At 43.0% G+C, this 20387-nt stretch overlaps 3 protein-coding genes across 4 annotated transcripts in view; 1 reads left to right on the top strand and 2 right to left on the bottom strand.

Moving 5' to 3' along the window:
* The window catches only part of ZNF654 (zinc finger protein 654), a 30055-nt gene extending 25635 nt beyond the window's left edge, over positions 1-4420 (bottom strand). Inside the window, exon 1 of the mRNA XM_059466362.1 lies at positions 4288-4420. Within this exon, the coding sequence (XP_059322345.1) occupies positions 4288-4419 (132 nt within the window). The 5' untranslated portion in view covers position 4420. The remainder of the gene's footprint in view (positions 1-4287) is intronic.
* A 438-nt stretch (positions 4421-4858) lies between these two features.
* CGGBP1 (CGG triplet repeat binding protein 1) lies at positions 4859-16756 on the top strand. 2 transcript variants are annotated; one of them, XM_059466363.1, is made up of 2 exons: positions 4859-4961; positions 7307-12512. In XM_059466363.1, the coding sequence occupies exon 2, from the start codon at positions 7314-7316 to the stop codon at positions 7815-7817; it is 504 nt and encodes a 167-aa protein (XP_059322346.1). In that variant the 5' UTR covers positions 4859-4961; positions 7307-7313; the 3' UTR covers positions 7818-12512. The 2 variants fall into 2 exon arrangements, 1 of the variants encoding a protein (XP_059322346.1); XR_009417841.1 differs by lacking the exon at positions 4859-4961 and adding an exon at positions 16590-16756 and having other exon boundaries at positions 7074-8258.
* N6AMT1 (N-6 adenine-specific DNA methyltransferase 1) lies at positions 15873-20126 on the bottom strand. The gene is made up of 7 exons (XM_059466364.1): positions 19966-20126; positions 19216-19305; positions 18731-18821; positions 18111-18194; positions 17863-18004; positions 17081-17208; positions 15873-16657 (listed from the first exon to the last, which is right to left on the bottom strand). Exons 1-6 carry the CDS (start codon positions 20109-20111, stop codon positions 17102-17104), a joined length of 660 nt encoding a protein of 219 aa, XP_059322347.1. The 5' UTR covers positions 20112-20126; the 3' UTR covers positions 15873-16657; positions 17081-17101.
* Positions 20127-20387: the final 261 nt, after the last annotated feature.

The following is a 20387-nucleotide window of genomic DNA, read 5'->3' as shown; positions in this document are numbered from 1 at the left end:
AATCCTCACCTCGGCAGTAAACCCCACGTGGACTTCCTTTTAAACGTTAATTCATTTGAAACTCAAGCAGCACAATACTAAACTAGCAACAACTAAACTGAACACACTGGTTTCCACCAGTCCCACGCGTAAAAAACACCACGACATGGTAAATTTTAAATTTAAATAGTTTCCAGTACTTACGGTACTCTTTGAAATTTAGCTACTGAAATGTATGAGAGGCCCTTTGCAAGCTGTCATGTCACAAGCAATATCAACATCCAAAAACATGAAAAAAGTAAAATATTACCTACAACAGCAGTCTAAAAATTTGAGCCATTAACAAGGAAAAAGCGTATTTGTTCAGGAAGGTCCAAAAACCCCAAAACAACAACATCACAAATTACTACAGGAGCAAATAAGCGGTGCAAAATTACAGATTGTGTTTTTCAGAGACATACGCTTCAAGGATGTTGAAGAAATCACTTTTCACTGCTAGTATTCATGTGAGCAAGACTTTTGTAGCTGAGCCTTAAAATGGTGTATGTAGATCAAATATGGATCCCAAAGGCCCAAAATAAAACTCTGGCAGAGCCTAAAGGTTTGGGAAGGTTTTCTTTGCCCTTGTTTTGGTTTCATTTTTTAATATAAAAACAACTTAACCACTATTGATCCTAACTCCAGAGTAAGAGACAAAAACAAATACTTCGAAATTTAGGCACAAAAACTGTGAAACAACATTAACCCCAAAGTCAGAAGAACAAACATCTAAAGTTGTATATTTTTTTACTTCCATCACCACAAAGCAAGATGAACAACAGCTGAGTCACAGACCCCTCCCTGTCTTTTTTTACCTGCTAAAATAAATCCAGGAAACACTATCTTCTCTGGTGTGTTACTATATTTTACTACTTAACTTTTTTTTATAAGCCCAAGAATTGTTTTTCCACCAATTAACAGAAGCAAAGGAGGTAATCTTTCTTTCAGGAGGGGGATAATGCTGGAAGGCTGTAAGCTGATGCCACAGGAAGAACACATCAAGGTGTTTACCCCCCACAGCATCACCTTGTTACTTGAGATGAACTCACCTGGTGTTTATTCCAGGCAGTACCAACAACATAAAACATCTAGTCCAGTTATGCAGCCCTGAGAAATGCTGCAAGCAACTTATAATATTAGCATATTAAAGTTATGAGAAAATCTCAAAAAAGAAGTTAATTTCTTTTTCTAGTTAATAAAACTGTACCCACTTCCATTGCAATGAAGGAAGCTACATCCATTTTCCAGCTCACCATTCAAGTTTGTTTTTAAGCCATACAAAATTGGAAGGTCATCCATCCAATTACCAAAGTACTCCCCTTAACCCTCATACCAAAAAAGGCCCCATCTATTCTGTTTTTACTGCCCTTCATCACTTGTATTTCTGTCTCACAGGAACATCTCAATGGCTACAGTTCCTGAGAAACCTCCTGAAAAAATTTCAAATTCTGCATACAAACACAAGCTCAAACTCTTCCAAACACTTAAGCTGAGGGAGTTTCTTCTAGGTACCACCTTTCAAATGTCTTTAACTTACAAAGTAGTTACAGATGCGTTGTTCTGTTGCCTGCCAAAGCTGGGAACAGCAGATTTGCTTTTCCCAACATCCAAGTGGGCCTGGAACTCCACAAATAAGAAAAGCCACATCAGCAAATTGGAGAAAGTAACACAGAAACAGCTGGTGAGATGCATAAGCTGAGCACTTGACTCATCTTCCAACTGCTTTTTTTTCCCTTCCAGCCACAAAAAGCTTGATTTCTGCTTTGCCCATGTCATCAATCTCAAATAGCATTCCAAGAAAACATTTTATTCCATTTTGCCTTGAAAGATGCAGACTGTAATGACTCTCTATGACCACAAACACCTACAAGACCCAGATCCCAAAACTACAAATGGGCTTCAAGATGCCACGTTCCAGCTGCATCTTGGATCACTCAATTGTCATTATCCATAAACTTATGGAAAATGCTCTCATAATCCTGACACCTCATCTTCCTTAACTGGCACTTAATCAATCCAAAACTCAAGTTGAGTTACAACACTCCAGGCCTCCAGAGAACTGAATCTGGCTGTACACAGCAGGCTTTTTACCTTTCTAACATCACTTAAGGATGCAAGATGTGCACAGCAAAGCATTTCAAGCTCTAAGCCACTCTCAAAGATAAATAGGATGTTTTGTGTACAGAAAACATACCTACAGACTAAAAAAAGCTTTATATACCCTTTGCCTCATTTATCCTGTAGTTCTTACTGAGAGATGCTCAGACTTGATCAGCTTAACTACAAGCAATCTAAACAGAATTATTTTCAGGTGACAGCAAGCTCCAGCACCATGTCTGAAGCACAGCCAAGTGTTTTGATAGGTCATTATTCTGAAAATAACAATGTTTCTTTTGGGGAGTCCAAACTCACCACACCATCACTAAGCAACTATTTCTACAACTGCTGCTCCACTTAGGACACAAAACCAGGGGCACAGGAGGCAAACCAGGACCTTGAGAAGGGCCAAATGGGTATAAAGACAAGCAAAACTGTGTTAGCAGTGCAAAGTGCAGTGAGGTAGGAAGGCTCAGGCAGCACAGCAGCCAAACACATCCTCCAGGAGATCTGGATAGAAAACTACAAACATATGTTACGTGTATAGTTACACAGTGTCAATCCCAGGAGGAAAAATGAGCTCATGTGGAGCACATACAACTTCATTTGTTGTCAATCCATGAATGTCACACAGCTACAGGCTTTTCACACCATCACACCCCTTAGGATCTTGTGTTTATGTAGTTAAATCAGCAGAAAACCCCACTACTAAAAAGCATATTTAAACAAAACAGTGATTACCTTGAGCACATGACTGCTGTTCACACCAGGCCAAATTTACACAAAACAAGCAAAAAAAAAAAAGAAACCCTGCGGACAAGCTGTTAATATATAACTTAGACTCATCAGGATTATTCAAACTATGCATTGTTGAAAACAAAGTTTAAGAGAAAAGGAGCAGAGCCCTTTACATACTCCATACTCAGAACATTGGCTGCTTTTCTGGAGAGCTCATCAACTCAAAGTAGGGGAGAGAGTTTGCCAAACTCCCTACACACAAAAATCTGCATAAATCAACACGAGACATATAACACATAAAACATTTGTGATACAACTATTTCACAGGAAAACTCTTCTTCTGCTCTTGTCCTCTTCTGTTTCCTACTAATTCATACTTTGCCCTGGAACTGGCATTAGTACATGATGCTATCAACTTGTCTGGACTTCCTCAACACAACGAATTCAGCATACAGTAAGCACAGAGAGAAGAAATTAAGATAAAACCCCCAGGGTCGAGCAAAAGTTAATGTCTTTCCAAACAGCCAACATAATCAAATATGGTTGTCGTTCCTTACAGTTGTAGAAAATGCCAGACTTCCAAAAACATTTGCTTCTCCTTTTACGGGCTCTGCAATTCTTGAGAAATTATAAAACAGAAGAAAACATGAAAGGATGAACAGCCCCAAAAAGCAACCCATGGACTTATGTGAGCAGAATGCCCCCTGATATTACTCTAAGAACATATAACAGTAAACTATATTTCAAACAGGGTGTTTCACTGAACGATGAAACAGGAACAAAGTGACAACATGGCATCACACTTTTGTAGATGGCAGAAGACAACTGTAGAGGTGAGCTAAGTCAAAAAGTTGATAAAATGAAGCAGTTCTGCATAAAATAACCTCTGGGCTGTGTCTTGGGCAGCAGCAAGTGGCGTGGCTGGAATACACCACCGGTAACTGATGCTCCATCCACACCTGCTGATGAAAGCAACCAGGAGCGGCAACCTGTTGGTGCTTGTCACTTCGCAAGGCACACCTACGGGCTTGCGAGGAGCACAAGAACCCCGGGCCCGCATCGACAAAACGCTGCTTTTCTACGGACAAAACCCAAAAAAAATCACAGAACACCCTGTTCTAATCCGCTCAGGGAGGCGAGAACTGTTCCCGAGGCCCTTCTCGCCTCTCGGCCACGCAAGCGAGGCCACCGGGATCGTCCTGCCCGCAGCACCGGCAGCACCACGCGGGTACCGCAGCCGCCCCCGGCTCTCCCTGCCCGCTCCGGCTCCGGGACCCGCCTCACCTTCCCTCCGTGCCCCCCGGGAACCTCCCTGCCGCCCGTCCGCGCTCCCCCGGGCCGCGCCCCGCACCCGCTCCTCGGCCCGGCAGCGTGAGGGCCCGGCCCGGCTCCCTCCCCGCTGACCCGGCGCTGCCCCCGCGCCGCGGCGCTCACCTGGCAGAAGCGGCGGCAGTAGTACTGGCTGCGGAGCAGAGCGGGCAGCCCGGCCAGGAGCCCCGGCGCCGCCAGCGCCTCCAGCTCCTCGCTGAGCCGCTCCGACTCCTGGTCGCTCTCGTCTTCCGCCATGGCGGCCCCGCCGCCCCGCGCGTACCGAGCGCCCCCGCCCCGCCGGAAGAGCCGCCCCCGCCGCACCGCCAGGCGTCCGGCCACGCCCCCGCCGTGCCGCACTCCCATTTGTCTGCCTTAGCTGCCAATCAATGCGCAGCTTACTTCTGGCTCCGCCCCTCCGGAGAAGCCCGCTGCGATTGGTGGAAAAGTCTCGTCGTTACTTCAGTCCCGCCTTTCCACTGGCTGCTCCCCCCGTCTGTTACGCCCCTCTCCGCAGCCGCCCGCCCGATGCCCGTCCGCTGAGCGTCGCCGCCCGCGCTCTGATTGGCCGGCGCACGCCTCTATCAGCGCTCTCATGCCCGTTTCCCATTCGTAATTGGGCCCAAACCTTGCCCATCTCCGCGGCGAACCAATCAACGAGTGACTTCCGGCGGCGGGGGCAGGCCGGCGGGGTGGGCGGGGCCGTGCGGCTGCGGCGGAGCGGCGCGTCCGGCCCGGCGGGGCCCAGCGCGGAGCGGCGGCGGCGGAGCAGCCCCGGGCGGGCGGCGCGGCCGCTGCGGGTAATGGTGTCCGGCACGGGGCCGGCGGGTCCGCGCGTGGGGAGGAGGCTGCGGGGCCATCCGGGAAACACCCGCGCTGCGGGGAAGGGCCGCAGCCGCGGGGCCTGGGCTGTGCAGGGCCGGGCTCCGCGCGTTTCACACGGCGCCGGCAGCCCGAGGGACGAACCCGGGCGAGGAACGCACCGAGTGATGATCCCGGTCCCCGGGCGGAGCCCACCCCGCGCTTGGAGATCCAGGCTCGCTGTGCTCCTCTCCCAGCGTCTCCGGTGCGGTGACAGCGGCCACAGCCCAGACCCCGGAGCGGATCCGTGGGCACCCCGAGCGGGGAGGCAGCAGCACTCTGCAAGGAAACACGCCAAAACTTGCTATCCTCTCCCCAAACTAGGCCTACCAAAAATCCTGTGTTCTGCTGCTCTCAGAATCCCGAGGGATTTTGCTGCAGTAGCACTACAAACACCTGTTTGGTGGGGGAAGTTTTTTTGGCGTTTCAGAAGCCAAAGCAACAAGTTTGTGTTGGGTTAGGATTTGCTTTCTGCTTGATTTCAGCAAATGGTTGCTTCTGAAGCTCATATATAAAGCAACAAAAAGAAGAAGGTTACATTGATGATGGATAAAGTTTGTTTATCATTGTATCAGACTAAGATTTCTAGGTCTGCAAAGCCACAGTGAGAGCAAACAAAATTCACGAGGAAAGTAGCTAATACCAAGATCTTTGTTTCATTTTTTTGCAGAAGCTTGTAATCTCTTCTTGTAGCAATGGCTTAAGAAAAAAAGGCAGTGTTGCAGACAGAATTCTCTATTCCCTTAGTTCCAAGGCAGGCAAAACCCATTCTGGACAGCAGAAACTCTATGCAACCTTTTTTTTTTTTAATATTGCTACAGCAAACTGGGTAACAAAAGCAAAGTACAGAGAAGTACATTTGGAGGTACCAGGAGAATTGAAAAGCAACATGGTTGCCTTTTAGGGGTTATTTTAAGGAAATGGGTAGCTAATGTGGTGACCATTAATTTTGCTCAGAAAACCTCAAAGCCGAACAAAGCTGTTACTTGACTTCAGCTTTACTTTGAAAACTCCATACCTCAACAACAAAAGGACACAGGTCCTTTTAATTTCAGAGCACTTTACTGGGTTATTGCCGGCTTTGGTGACACAGTCTAGTTTAGAGTGATGCTAAACCTCTTTGAAAATACAATTTCTTATTTTGCATTGCAATGGGAACATAGGTTTGCTTCTATCAGGCTGTTCCAGCAGTGACAAAATGATTTGCTCTAAGCTCCAGGTTTAATCTAAGAGCTGTGGTTTAAAAACGTGGGCTGCTTCCAAACAAGTGCTGGCAAAGCTTTGGTTTGGGATTTTTTGTTGAGATTTACTTACTTTTAAAAATGACAGTAATCATTTTCTTGCTTGATATGGAAAAAATACAGAGAAAACATGAACTCAACATAATTAAGAGACTGTCAAATATGTTGAAAATGCTAAGAAGAAAGTACCCTTTGTCCTAATGTATAAAGGGTAGAAAAGTGTCTTCATGAAAACCCAAAAGTGGTTTTTTTTTTTTATTTTAACTGATTACCAGATTGGGTTTTGAGAGTTCTGTTGAGTCACCAAAATATTAGTGGTGTAAGGAAAACTTCAAACAATTATTTAAAACTACTTTCTATAACTGCATTCTAATACCCTATAAGAACATATATATATATCCACCACAATCTCAACAGCTTCACAATACATACTATTAAAAAAATCAAATAGAAAAAAACTCTCACCACATTAATAAAAACTTATACCAAAAGTGCAGATAGTCTCTCAGAGGAATCCGTTGTCATCTTATCACAGGGGTCCCATACTGTTGTCTCCTTATCACAAAAGTATCATACCTGCTTGGTGTTTCTCCTGGGCAGCTCGCACAGCAGTGGCTTTTCCTCACCCAGCAGCCAACAAGCTCCAGTCGCCTTCTCAAAAGCCCACCCCACTCTTTTATAGCACTCTTCTTCTCATTGCTCACAGCTGTGTCCTGCTAAAGTCAGGCCTGGTCCTAATCTCTGATAATTGGCCCAGCTGCAACTCCTTAGGGGTAAGATTACTTTCTACACTATCTTTATTTTCTTATGTTCTATCCCCCTACAGTAACCCAAATAACAAAACCCACTCCTCATCATAAATCTAAAAACAAAACCAAAAAAGAGTGGAAGTGAAGGAACTTCATTCTCCCATTTATCTGGACTTGCAGATGAAAATCCTTTCACTAGCAGTGTCACAAACGTGTCTAACATGTAGCTAATGACATTTCAGGTGTCAGCAGGTGCCAGGCTGCGCACTGAATGAACTCTGGTTTGTTCCCCAGCTTTGCCATGGAGCGGTTCGGGGTGAAGTCGGCGCCGTCGCGGAACCGCTCCAAGACCGCGCTGTACGTGACGCCCCAGGACCGCGTGACGGAGTTCGGCAGCGAGCTGCACGAGGACGGGGGGAAGCTCTTCTGCACCTCCTGCAACGTGGTGCTCAACCACGTCCGCAAGTCCGCCATCAACGACCACCTCAAGTCCAAAACGCACACCAAGAGGAAGGCGGAGTTCGAGGAGCAGAACGTCAGGAAGAAGCAAAGGACTCTGACTGCCTCCCTGCAGTGCAACAGCGCTGCCCAGACAGAGAAAAGCAGCGTGATCCAGGACTTTGTGAAAATGTGCCTGGAGGCCAACATCCCCCTGGAGAAGGCCGACCACCCCTCCGTGCGGGCCTTCCTGTCCCGCTACGTTAAGAACGGCAGCTCCATACCCAAGTCGGAGCAGCTAAGGAAAGCCTATCTGCCTGATGGCTATGACAATGAGAACCAGCTCATCAACACTGAAGACCGTTGAGAAGAGAACAGTTTTCATCCTTGTTGTGAAGTTTTACATATTGATGGTGTGGTTTATTTTTATATTCATGCATATATACAGTGTTACATATTGATTTTACAAGCTATTTTGTATTCTTGTAGAAATGACAATCTACTCCTGACCTTAGCGGTGTGCCACAGATTGTTGCTAACCCTGCTGTGGACTTCGGAGCTACGCTGATGCAGAGCTCGTGAGGAATGTAGGGAGCATCCCTGGCATACACCCGATCTCTGTTCAGTCCAGCTGTAACTGAGGCTGAGAAAAAGGCACTTGAATGGAGGACCCCAGCTCACAGTGCATCCAAGAAGATGGTGTGGTAGGGATTGCTGCTCGTGGCAGTGGATTGCTGAGTCCAGTATCCTGTCCCTGAGTGACCAAGAAGAGGGTCTGCACCTTTGGAATGCAAGAAGCTCTAGGATGGTTAGTTAAAGTATCACTGCTCTGTTGGGGGAGGACTATTGCAACTTTCTATTCAAGCTTGGTTTACGTTTTGAAACAGGAAACATTTTTCTTCTAGAACTCTCTCTTATGCTGTTTGGTGCAACTGTGGATGTATTCATTATCCAGCTTAACCAGCCAGTCTCTTGTACTGACCTCTGAACTCCACTATTCTCATAAGGCTGGGAGTTCTGCAGGTTTGCCATGTCTGCTTTTCTAAAATCACCGTTCCTTTGTCTTGGTTTCACATGCCCCCTTCCACTTCAGTGCCAATATTTTAAAGCTGAGTAGACAAACCAGTAACTGAGTGTGGTTTGCAGTGCAGCTGCTGTCAAGTGAAACTTATGCTGGACCAAGTTCTTAGCAGAGATTACTGCCTTTTTCCTACTAGCAGGACTAAGCTAAATCTAAATTGGGGATGGTAGAGGCACTAAACTAAGGAGTTGGAAAGTTTTTTCATTGTGCACAGAAGAGGCTGCTCCATCTTTCCTGAAGGTCCTTTACACATCTGGCCTCATCATCAGCCTTTCAGTCAAGGGAGGTGAAGTGATTAAAATAAAACAGTTACTGCAAAGGTCCTTCAGTACTTGTAAACACAAGTAGGAAGGCAGATACACTTTGAACTTATAAGGGAATTACAGACCTGTATTTCTTACTCTGTGCCACGGCCACATCTATTGCACTGGCAGAAAGCAAAATGGGAAATTGAAGAATTTAAATCATGTTACTCTCTCCAAAATCTAATTAATAGTTACTAAGCTATTCCAAATGCTGATGCCAAATAGTTCACTAACACAAATGTTCCATAAAGGTTTGGAATGAAATGAGGGAGTACTGTGCAAAGTGCTGGAATACAACTGACCTCTGCCTGCTTTAGATCTCCTGGAGATGCTCTGGGTTCAGACAGGTGCCTGCATCTCCTGGGGGCACAGGAATCCTCCCTCTCCATGGATACAATGGCATAAGGATGCTTTAACTCCTGAGGGTGGAGCCAGTTGTCCAGCTTCCTTCCCCAGCAGAGTTTCACAGCAGTTTATTTACAGTGATACCAAGAATTGCTGAAAAGAGACAAAATAACCAGATTATTTTGGGTTTAGAGCTATTTCCCACCTGTATCCAGAGCAGTCTCCTTTGCTGGGCTGAGATTTAGATACTTGGTAACAACTTTTTTTTTGTGCAATTAGTCTGCAGAAATGCACTTGTGTTTCACGTCCTGCTATGAAACCTGCTGGAATAGATGGACAAAGCTAAAAAGCAGAAGGTTTCCTACCCATGTGCATCAATCCAGGGGTGCTCAGCCCACTGCTGGTCTAGGACTTCAGACAGAAATAACAGTAGCAACTTTTTAATCTAATCCTAGAGATCAAGATATGCCTTCCTAAATATAATTTTTTATTGCACAAGCTTGGGTTTACCTTAAAATCCTTAACTGCCTTGGGCTAGAACTGTTTAATAAATCTTCTGAAGCCAAGTGAAAGGTAAACTGCCAATAGCCTTTTCTGTCCTGACAAGTACTGAAAGTATTTTCTCACTGTTTCCTTACAGTGAAACAACATCCTTGCTTTAACTTTTAATCTTTATTGAAACCTCAGCAATGCTATCTTAGAATTGAAGCAAATGGAGAATAATGGGATATTGAGAAAAGAAAAGCAGCTAGAGAAATAGGATGGGCAAGAGGAATTTGGGCTAGTTCAATCAGTTTTGCTAACATGGGATTTTATGGCTGCAACCCATAACAGTTTTATATGGGATTAGATGCTGTGTGTTCTTCCCTTGACTGACAGACTGACAGACATTTTGAATGCTTCATGGGAACATTAAATAGGTTCCTGCATAACTGGAAAAAAAAAAGAAGCAAAAAAATCAAGTTGCTTTCAAATTTACAGTTTTACATAAAAATGAAGCAATTGGCAAGTGTAATGGACTCAATTTGCAGGACACTGCTGTCCTAATAATAGGATATTTTCATTTAAAAATAAAGCCACAATGCTTTTCAAGCTTTTTTGAAAATCAGGATGTTGACCATTGCAACAAACATTAATAATGGAGTAAAGCTATGAAAAATAAAGCACTTGCAGGTAATCTAGAAAGAATGAATAAGTTTAAAATCATGAACATAACCCACATAATCAAGGCATTTTTAGAAAAAATATGAGTAGGTGATTGCATTCTGTCATGAAACAGAGTCCTGCAAACACTAATTCAGAACATAATTTTGCCAGTATGGCTGCAGATGGATGAAACATGACTTCATTTTAATTGCTGTTGATCTTAGGGAAGATTTACAGCAGAAGTTTTCTCATCTATCTAAACCTAAGGAATAACGAAATCCTAGTTTTGAGGCTGTGATGGAGTTGTTTGAACAGTCTCCATGGGGGATTAATTTCTTGTGCAAGAATGTATTTCCTGTAAAGAAGAAAACTCTCAGAAGTAAAGGGAGGATGGTAACAGTGTCAGCTTTTCACTTTACATCCAAATGTGGAGACAAGCTCTAAGGGATACTTTCTGCCCTGTGGTTTTAGGAATATGTTTGAACTCTAAATGTAACAGAAAAAAAATTAAAATAAATATTTTCTTCTCTGACCAATACTTCAAAACTAATTTAGCCAAGTTAGCTGAAATTACTCCCAAGTGCTTTTTTTTGAAACAAAACTTGCAAAGAGTAAAATACAAACAGGAGCATTCTCTGTTGCGTGACTCCTTATACAGACACACCATGATAGTTTCAGCTTGTATGTTCCTGGAAAAACAGGAGCAAGCTTCAGAAGTTTTAATCATTTTGAAGCCTGTAATTTGGCTGGTCCCATGGGAAGGTGAAGCATTCAGCATAATAAAAGGGAATAGTTTTTCAGTGGAGAGAGAAACTTGTTCTGCACACTATGGGATATTCTCATGATAGAAAGGCTGGTTTTAGTCAGAGCCCCTTTTAGCAATTCTGTTGAACTGAAGAATGAGATGCTCCCTCTTAGCTTTTGCAGCATAATGAGCTGATTTTCAGGAAAAAAGAAAAAAAAAGCTGGAAGTTTGGCAAGGATAATCTCTATTTACATTTACATACAAAAAGAGGCAAGGCTTACTGTTGTTACATTCACATTGTACTCACTGCTACTTACTCTGTGTAATTTGAGTGCTTGTTGTCTTTGTACAATTTTAAAGTCGTGTCTAACTTTCAAAATATTTTTATTTTAACAAAGTTTCTCACTGTAATAGTGCTGTTTAGTCTCTTTTGGTCTGATGAAGATGCTTTATTTTTGTTTTGGTGGTAGGGATGTTTTGTTGATGGTGAGTGGCCACAGAAATGGTTTTATTTAAAAAAATAAGTCATGAACTTATGATTAGATACAAGAGTGAGGCTGAAGAAACCCGGGTCCTGCAGTGCCACAAGACTTCCTGTAGGAACAGTAAGACCAGAGTAAGTGATTTAAGTTTTTATATTAAAACAATACTGAAGAGAAATACTTTACATTGTAAAGTTTTCACTTGGTAATGAAAAAACGGTCTCTTTTAAAAAAAATAAAGGTATTCCTTTTTTTATAGAATTTATGCATAATCTCTTATTTTACCAATTAAGTCAATTAAGAACTTGTGGTAGTTCCCATAGAATGGTGTAATATAAGACACAAAAATGGATGGGGACAGGAAAATTTAAGGAGCTGCTGCTGTAGCCTAAGGTAACATCAGATATTGAAGCATTTGGTTGATTTACCTGTGCAACGACACTGAGTCTGTTTCAGGACTGGTTATACAAAACCTCTGCTTCCTGTCACTCCTGATTTTCTTCATGGTGACAGAAATTCCCTACTGATGCCTTCTGCTCCAAGTGAATACCAGTTGGAATGATTTTTGTACATTTTGACACTGCAGTAAACCATTTGTAGTACAGGATCTTGCAGCTACCCAAGGCCTCAGATCTTTGCAGGAAGGGCTTCTGCAATGTGGAAGAATTCAAAAAGGTCACAGTTTGATTTCTCTCCCTTGGGGACTTCATGAAAATTGAGCAAATAACATCAACCCATCAAAAATTATCATCAAGTGTGGGTTTGATTGTTTACACATTTCTTTTCCTGAATTCTGACCTGTCTTGACATCTGAGGATGGATCCATGATAAATTCAGGCAACCTCTTGACCATCATTTTCTCATTTTCAGTCATTTCCAGGTCATAGCACATTAAGATCAAGTGCTTTTTGTTGTGAAATGGAAAAGCAGAATAGAAATAAACATACCCTTTGTAAAATTTTCTTGTGTGGACTATTTGTGTATGAAACAGCACATGCACACTTGCAAAATCAATGTATCAGTCAGGATTTCTCTAGAAGCTGATGCAGAACCAGGTGAAGCAAATATTTAAAGTTCAGTAATTAGGCCATGCTAAATTCTGATGGTGACATTTTACCTTTTTAACTGAATCAGGGCAGTTCAATCCATATCCAGGATGCAGCAGGGTCAAGTACACACAGCTTTCGGGCCACAGTGACATTGATAATTAGGTCTGACATTCGTTATTTGCATAGGCTGAAGGAGAATCTCTGACAGTTCTGCTTTATTTTTTCCTCATCCCACCACTTTTTTTACAAGGGGTTTGGAATTTGTGCCTTGTGCAGCCACCTCTTTCATATCTACAAGCACATCTCAGGTAGAAGCACAAAGTGCAGGATGAGAGTTGGACTACAGAGAGCTACTGCAGCTCAGGTGAAAGTACTGTTCAGTACTTCTGTTCAGAGTGGACAGAAAAGTATTTAGGGACTTGAGAGGTTTTTAGGAGGGGTTTGTATATTGGTATGCCTCAAGTGTTTTTTTAATCTGTCCTCCAGTGCACAAAATAGCTCCAATTCAGCATTGAATTTCACTGCAGTAACTGACATTTTCTCACCTCAATTCTTCTATAATTAGCTTGAAATTGCTTCCTCCCTCCCCTTATTTCTGAAGCCTGTCATTACTCCAAGACAAATCCAACAGCTACAATACCCATGGCTGCACTTAGGGAAGTGTTTTACAGACAAAAATCCCCCAAGTGGAGCTTTAATCAGCTCTGGACAGAATTAACTGAGCCCCATCCTGAGAGCACCCAAGCTGGGCCGACAATCCAGAACCTGGCTCAAGATGTGTGCTTTGGTTTAACAAGGCTCAGCTCACCTCCTGAAACTGAAACTGCTGAGGGAAAAGTGGGGAGATGCAAAAAATCTCATGTTGTGAAGGACTTGCATCAAAATGAAGGAGCTGACCCCTCCTCTAACAGGAAATCACAGGAGTAAAACTGCAGGGGCTACCTCGGCTGGTGCAGCAGCAAATCCTGAGCTCTGAGACCACCAGTGACAGGCAAGGAGCTGATGGGACACTGGAACATGGCTGCTCCTTTAAGGCACTAAAACCTCCTTCACGCAGTGTTAAAAGGTAATTTTCAGCAGACTTCCTGCAGCCCACTCTCAGAACGCTGTGTCTCACTCTGTGGTTTCCTGCAAACAGGAAAAATGCAGCCCCAAAATAGAACTTTGGTCTTTTTCTTCTTGTCAGAAGAAAAACTGAGGTGGGACAGAAAGAACATTGCATAGATTACGGTTGGGTTTTTCTTTTCACTTGCCTTCAGCAAAGTAGCAACAGCCCTGACAAAGGAGACTGAGTCAGGTGAAGTTTCTATTTATAGCAATCCTCAGGTCTGAAATTCACCCCATGTTTTTGGAGCCTTTTCCTCCAAAATAGTATCTAATACAGAGAACTGTTCTAGTTGTGTTTAAATGGAAGAGATTCTTTGAATTCAATTGCACTGAGGGTTTTTAAATACCTGATATCTCTTAGGATTCAACAAAGAAGTTACGGAGTTATTACAGACAATGCTCATATGGTGACATCTTTTTCTGCCATTTCCCTTTCCTAATTATAGTTTAGGATTAGGACTCTCATTCCTTACCTTGCAAATACTTATACTTATTTAGCATTTACTATACCTTGAAACGTGCTTTTAAAGCAAAACTATACTCTTGCAGTATCTCAAATCCATGGACTGAGTTAAACAAAACTTAAAAAACTAAATTACCATTTGGAGATTGAAAATATCTCGTTTGTATCTTAATAATATCATAAAAATAGAATGGCTCAAGGGGGTAATTAAGTCTCAACAAGAGAAAAACTTCCCTGAATAACCAATTTTTCTCTCAGAGCTGACTGTGGATGCAGCCAGCAGGTGTCTTCAGTGCACAAAAATGCAATTTGTGGTAGAAGTGGTTTGGCTCAAGAGGAGCCCTGCTGTGTGTGCAGTTACACTCAAGGTGTTCTCTTCCATAAATATTTCCCATTTAGGCTGGATTGGAGCTTTTATCAGGCTTTTTCAGCTCCTCATCCTGCACCAGTAGGATTCTCCTGATCACTCCATCTGAACACAAAACTTTCGACAGGAAAAAGAAATCCAAACATAGCATTTCAGAAAGTTGTTCCATTATTTTTCCCAAAATATTATTCTAGAAAAAAAACTTGATAATTTAGACTTTGGTAAGCATTTCCATCATAAGCAGAGGTGACAATTGCTATATACAAAATTCCTGTTTGCTTTCAATTTGGTTCTAACTTTATGAAGAAACTCTGCATGGGCAAAAGTTTTTGGGAAGGTTCACCTAAGTGCTTCAATGTCTTAAAAACACTTAGGGAAAAAAAATCTTATAGACATGCTGAGAAAGAAACACACAAAATCCAAATTACTTGTCCTTATGAAGATGCTGAGAACAAGCAGCAGAAACAATCATCCCTTACAGTGCAGACTTTTGTGTGAAGAGTGAATTTTTTCAACTTCTTAATTGATTGATGTTGAATTAGAGTCATGCAGAAGCACTGAATACATTTAAAGTACTGCTTTGTATCCCTCCTCTCTATCTTGCTTTTGTAAAATCAAAACCTCACATGCAGGAGGATGTTTAAAAACCAAAAAAACCCTGCAGCTTTGTTCATTACTCTGTGAGGGGAGACAGGAGCCAGAGAAGGGGAGATGTTTTTTAGACCCTCAGGATCACCTTCTCTTTCCAATGCCCAGACAATAAAGGTTTCTCCAGTCATGTTGATAAAAAGGATAATCCTGTAGATTCCTCAGGTAATGCTGGCTCAGAGCAATTATTAAATTTACAATAAGATGTGGCCTCATAATTAAACCTGTCTGTAGCTATTAAACAGTACAGGTGGAGAACAGAAGCCAAAGCAGTGCTCAGTGCACCCTGCAGATAATGGGTCTTATCTTACTACCATAGCAGAGCCTCCTAATTTAACTGAAGAGGATGATAATGATAATAACTGAGAAATATTCAGTAACTGGCCAGATAACAACTCCCGCACCTGAGGACAAAGTACTTTTGAACCATGGCCAAAGGTTTTGGTAGCATTCAAACCTGAGCTTGCAATCTGGAAATCCTACAAGCTCTAGGTCCAGTCTGCAGTCAAATTATCCTTAATTTGACAGTGTATCTGCAATTATTTTGCTTAGCCACATTTAATTATCATCCCACTTTCAACTCTAAATGTTTTTGAGTAAGAGGCTGTGCTAATTTGGACTGATGTGAGGACTACACTGTGCCCAGTACCCTCCTGTGATAAAGCACTGCTAAAATGACACAGATTACTACAAATATCAAAATAATGTTTATAGGAGCATTACATAAAACTCTTGCAAGTCAGTCTCTACAGAACCATGATGGAATTTTTTCTTTTATGCACTTCCATCTTACCCCTTCTAAACTTGTTTGGTTTTTATTTTGCTCAAAAGTAAGCTGGGAGTTGAAGCCAACTTATTTAAGCTTTGTATCCACAGACAAAACAATGAGAGCCCCAGAAAACCCTCTAGTGTATACCAGAAAATCTACATTAGTGTTTCTTTAAAATGGGAGGGAAAAAGTGAAAAGGACTAAAATTCAATTTCTATTTGCAAAATTGTATTCCTCAAAAGAATTCCCAATGGCAATATAAATACATACAATTACTAAAATAAAATTTTCCATCATTCCTTGAGAAGCCACCTCTGAAGCTGAGGGAAGGTGTCTAATGGTTTGCAGAGCTGTTGTGCTCATAACAAGGGATTGAAGAATTGGAGAATCCTCCTTATCTGCTGCTGGAACATATGTTGGAAGAGATGAGAAGTTCAGTACCCTGAGTAGTAAAACTCTCACAGCTATGTGAGAACAAGTGAAACAACTCCTAACTCTGCCTTCACATTTTGCATTGTATAAAGTGCCACTGTATTTCCATCTGTGCACTGATCCAAACTTCCTCCAAATGCTTTTGTGCTGAACTCTGAGCATCTGTGTATTTTAACCAGGCTCTTTCTTCTTCTCTGAAGGTCACAAGGACATGGAGGACTCTGGTCCTTAGTCAAGGCCAAAGTGATCCGTGCTGAGAACGCTGATCCTGGGAGAAGAAAGAACTTTTTAAGCCAACAGAAGGATACCTTAATGCTGCTGCTTGTAAATTTGCAGTTTGTGGTGAATGCTGATGGTGTCAAATGATCCTGGTTCTGACCAATGACTACAAATTGAAGACTGAAAGACTACAAATTAAAAACTGAAGACTACAAATTAAAATTGATATGTGTGCATGGCTTGTAGAAGTGAGACTCTCTGCTCTCTGGTGTGTGGCATTGGTTATGTCAGAGGATATTAGATCATTATGAACCCATTGATATTTTGTTCCCTAGCTCAGTTTTTGAGTTAATTTCTTTCTTGATCTTTTGCTTGTATGAGTAAGTTCCTGCCACTAACAAAGGGCAGATTGCATTCACTTCAGTGTTTACCAACTGACAACTCTGTGTTCAATTTTCTTCATGCCTACTACCTGGCAGGTGAAGAGAAGTCATCAAGATTTCCTAAATCTGAGGATTGTCAGCATCTCTTGTCCTGCTCTCCTGGAAAGCACTCGTGTGCCTTTTAAGCCACTTCTCTTCATTGTTTCCAGAATTTCATCTGCAATGGAAAGTGCAGCGTTTACAAATGAGTTGAAATTGGTTATAGAAGATAATTCTAAAATATCTGCCAAGCTGTAAAGCAAAGTTTATAAACTCTGTCCTTCTACTCTTTCAGGCAAAAAGTTTTATGCAAAATAATCTCCAACCAAACTCTCAACTTACAAACTGAAGTTTAGCGTTTTGCTAGAATTCTGTATGAATTGCAGGACAAAGTGAAATTTGTAATGCCTTCTCACAAAAGCTGCCTAATAAATCAGGTGTGAAGAATAATCCTGACATTACATGATAACTTGTGGCCATCAAGCATTAGATCAGAAGGAACAATTCAAAATATTTTCTCTATACCTGTAACATGAAAGATATCACATTTCCCACTAAGCCTTTTCAGCTAACACCACCATTCTCTTCCATAAGAAAGAACTGGCCTGGCATCATTAATTAATTCAGACTTAATTAATCCACCTTTCAGGCTTGGAACTGAATTCCTGCAGAGCTGCGGGGGTCCCCCACACTTTCACTTTCCAAACTAGCTTGGGGAGTTCGTAGTTTTGATAAATTTGCTTGCATTTTTGGTCTAGCTGTGATCAACATTTTGATTTATACCATAATAACCCTGGTTAGGCCCATTAGAATGTCCAAGGACAGTGCTCACCTGGATTATTTTCTTTAATTGTGACCAAGTAGAATAATCCTCCTGGTGAAAGCAGGTCTGGTACTAATGAGAAAACTCTATCCATGACTTCTCTGCCCTGTTTGCCCCCAGCCCAGGATGCCTCTATTCCTTGGCTTTTCACCTAGGAAGAAGGAAAGCAAAGATTGTTATAAAACAGAATGACAGAACTGTCACAACAACAGACTGTAGCAACACTCTTTTTAATGTGTATTTCAAAATTTTCCTACCTCTTCAGATGGTGTTACCACATATGGTGGGTTAAACAGCAGCAGATCAACCTTCCCATTTAATCTTGAGGATAATCCTTTGACCTGTAGGTGAAGTTGATGATTGTGTGGGGTTTCTTTTTGGGAACATGAAGAGTGCAAATGTTTTGTAAAAGTACAGTTACATAGTTCAGTTGTTCAGCTATTTTAAATCCCATTTATTGTGGCCTACCGACATCCTCTTTTATAAACATATAAAAGGGTTAAAGAGAAAAATTAGCTTTGCTCCATATCAATTTTTTAAGAAACTAAAGGTAACAACAGACACAAGTTCTAATTAAATCAGAAAAGGTTGAGAACTAAGAACTGCATAACTTTAGACAAAGGGCTATGATAATGTCAGGCCACTATAGAATTCCTCATCCAGCACTTTCCAAACTAAATCTACAGATTTATTTAATTAATACAATGAATTCTTAGCGCTTAATTTTGAATTTTATAGCTTGAGTAGTTGGTTGGGGTTTTTTTGGCAGTGGGTGATGTCCAGAGGTCCCAAACTATTGTGTGACCCCATGATCTCCAGTAAGTATTAAAAAATTACAGAAACCATGAAAGAGGTACTCTTGAAACCTCTCTCTTACCAAGTCAGTGATGACAGGCTGCAGATGAACATTGTTCAGCAGAGCAGTCTCCTGGGTACAGTAAGCTGCCATGGGGTTGATATCTGTGCATCTAAAAGGGAAATATTACAAAGTGTAAGTTATACGTTACTGTACCTTATGAACCATAAGCTAGTTTATAGAATCACAGAATATTTCAAGTTAAAAGGGATCCACAAGGATTAAACCCAGCAAACACAAGTGTAGGTTTATTAATTTGTCTGAGAAATGAGAAAATGGATTTCTAGTCACAGCACTACTCATTTACTACAGAACCCGAAGTAAATAATTCAGGCTGCACAGCTCTGAAATGCTCAACAGGCTCTCTTTGCTTTATGTATCTATAGAATTGAGAAAAGAGTAGTTTTTAAACTGTGAAAATGACAAATATGCATGAGAGGGCTAAGCATCCTGGGCTAGGCATCCTTTATTATTGCATGCAATAGTTTAGGTGCTGTTATACTTACAGGTACAGTACACCGGGTCCAAGGATAGAAGAAGCCACAAATGTTGAAACCACACCAGATCCAGATCCTATTTCAAGGCAGATCTCGACTCTGAAGAGAGAACAGTCTGGATGACTTTAGTTTGTAACAGACAACAGATTGGTCAAGACAGCATTATAGAGCACAGTGTCCTCCCAAACATGTTGAAGTACAGAATCACAGAATGATTCCCTGAGCTGGAAGGGACCCCCAAGGTTCATCCAACTCAAGCCCTGGCCCTGCACAGACACCCCAACAACCCCACCCTGTGCATCCCTGGGAGCGCTGTCCAAAGACTCTCTGAGCTCTGCCAGGATGCTGCTGTCACCATTCCCTGGGGAGCTTTGTCCAGTGCCCCACCAGCCTCTGGGAGAAGAACCTTTTCCTGATATCCACCCTAACCCTTCCCGACACAGCTTAAGGCCATTCCCTCAGCTCACACAGAGCAGGACCAGCGCTGGCACCTCTCATGAGAAAGCTGCAGACAGCAACGAGGTTTCCTCTTCTCCGGGCTGAGGATGCCAAGCACCCTCAGCCTGTTCTCCATCTCCGCACCCCCACTCCAATGGCTCTCCAATGGCTTTAACACCCCCGTGCCAGCAATTCCCCCTCAGCTCACCCCTCCCGGCCCTTCCCCATCTCCGCAGCCCCTCTGGAGCTCTCACATGGCCCCTGTGCCAGCAATCCCCCCTCAGCTCACCCCTCCCGGCTCCCGTGCCCGCCCTGCCGCACCGAGCCTCCCGCAGGCTGTCCGCGTCCCGCTCCAGCGCATCGAGCAGCAGGAAGGTGTCCTCGGCCGGCTCGTACACGTCCCGAAAGGGCCCCCGCGGGCCCAGGTGCTCGTAGCGCGGGGTGGGCAGCGCCATCCCGGCCCGCATCCGGGGGAAGGGGCGGGACGGGGGCGGGAACGGGGCGGGACGTGGCCGCACCTCCGCAGCATCGCTGGGTGACGCTCGGATGTGCTCGACGCGAAGTTGCAGCGGTGCGGTGGCATCTTATGGCCTCGATCCAACATTAAATACCATCGGTGTGGTTAATGTGCGATCCCCGCCGCCGGTGCCCCTGCGGGCGGAGAGGGAGGGTCGGTGCTGCTGCTGTTCCTGCTCCTGATTTCGGTGTTCGCTTCACAAGTGGTGTTCCCATCACCAGAACGA

This window comes from Ammospiza nelsoni, chromosome 2, assembly GCF_027579445.1.
Source record: "Ammospiza nelsoni isolate bAmmNel1 chromosome 2, bAmmNel1.pri, whole genome shotgun sequence".
Classification (NCBI taxonomy): domain Eukaryota; kingdom Metazoa; phylum Chordata; class Aves; order Passeriformes; family Passerellidae; genus Ammospiza; species Ammospiza nelsoni.
The sequence above is the reverse complement of the archived record's forward strand: the minus strand, read 5'-3'. Positions and strand labels throughout refer to the sequence as shown.

Coding starts and splice junctions, on each gene's coding strand:
- CGGBP1 (XM_059466363.1), top strand. CDS start 7,314: ATGGAGCGGTTCGGGGTGAAGTCGGCGCCGTCGCGGAACCGCTCCAAG.
- N6AMT1 (XM_059466364.1), bottom strand. CDS start 20,111: ATGCGGGCCGGGATGGCGCTGCCCACCCCGCGCTACGAGCACCTGGGC. Junction 18,822..19,215: donor GGACCCGGTGTACTGTACCT/GTAAGTATAACA, acceptor TTTCCCTTTTAG/ATGCACAGATATCAACCCCA. Junction 17,209..17,862: donor AATTAAAGAAAATAATCCAG/GTGAGCACTGTC, acceptor TTTCCATTGCAG/ATGAAATTCTGGAAACAATG.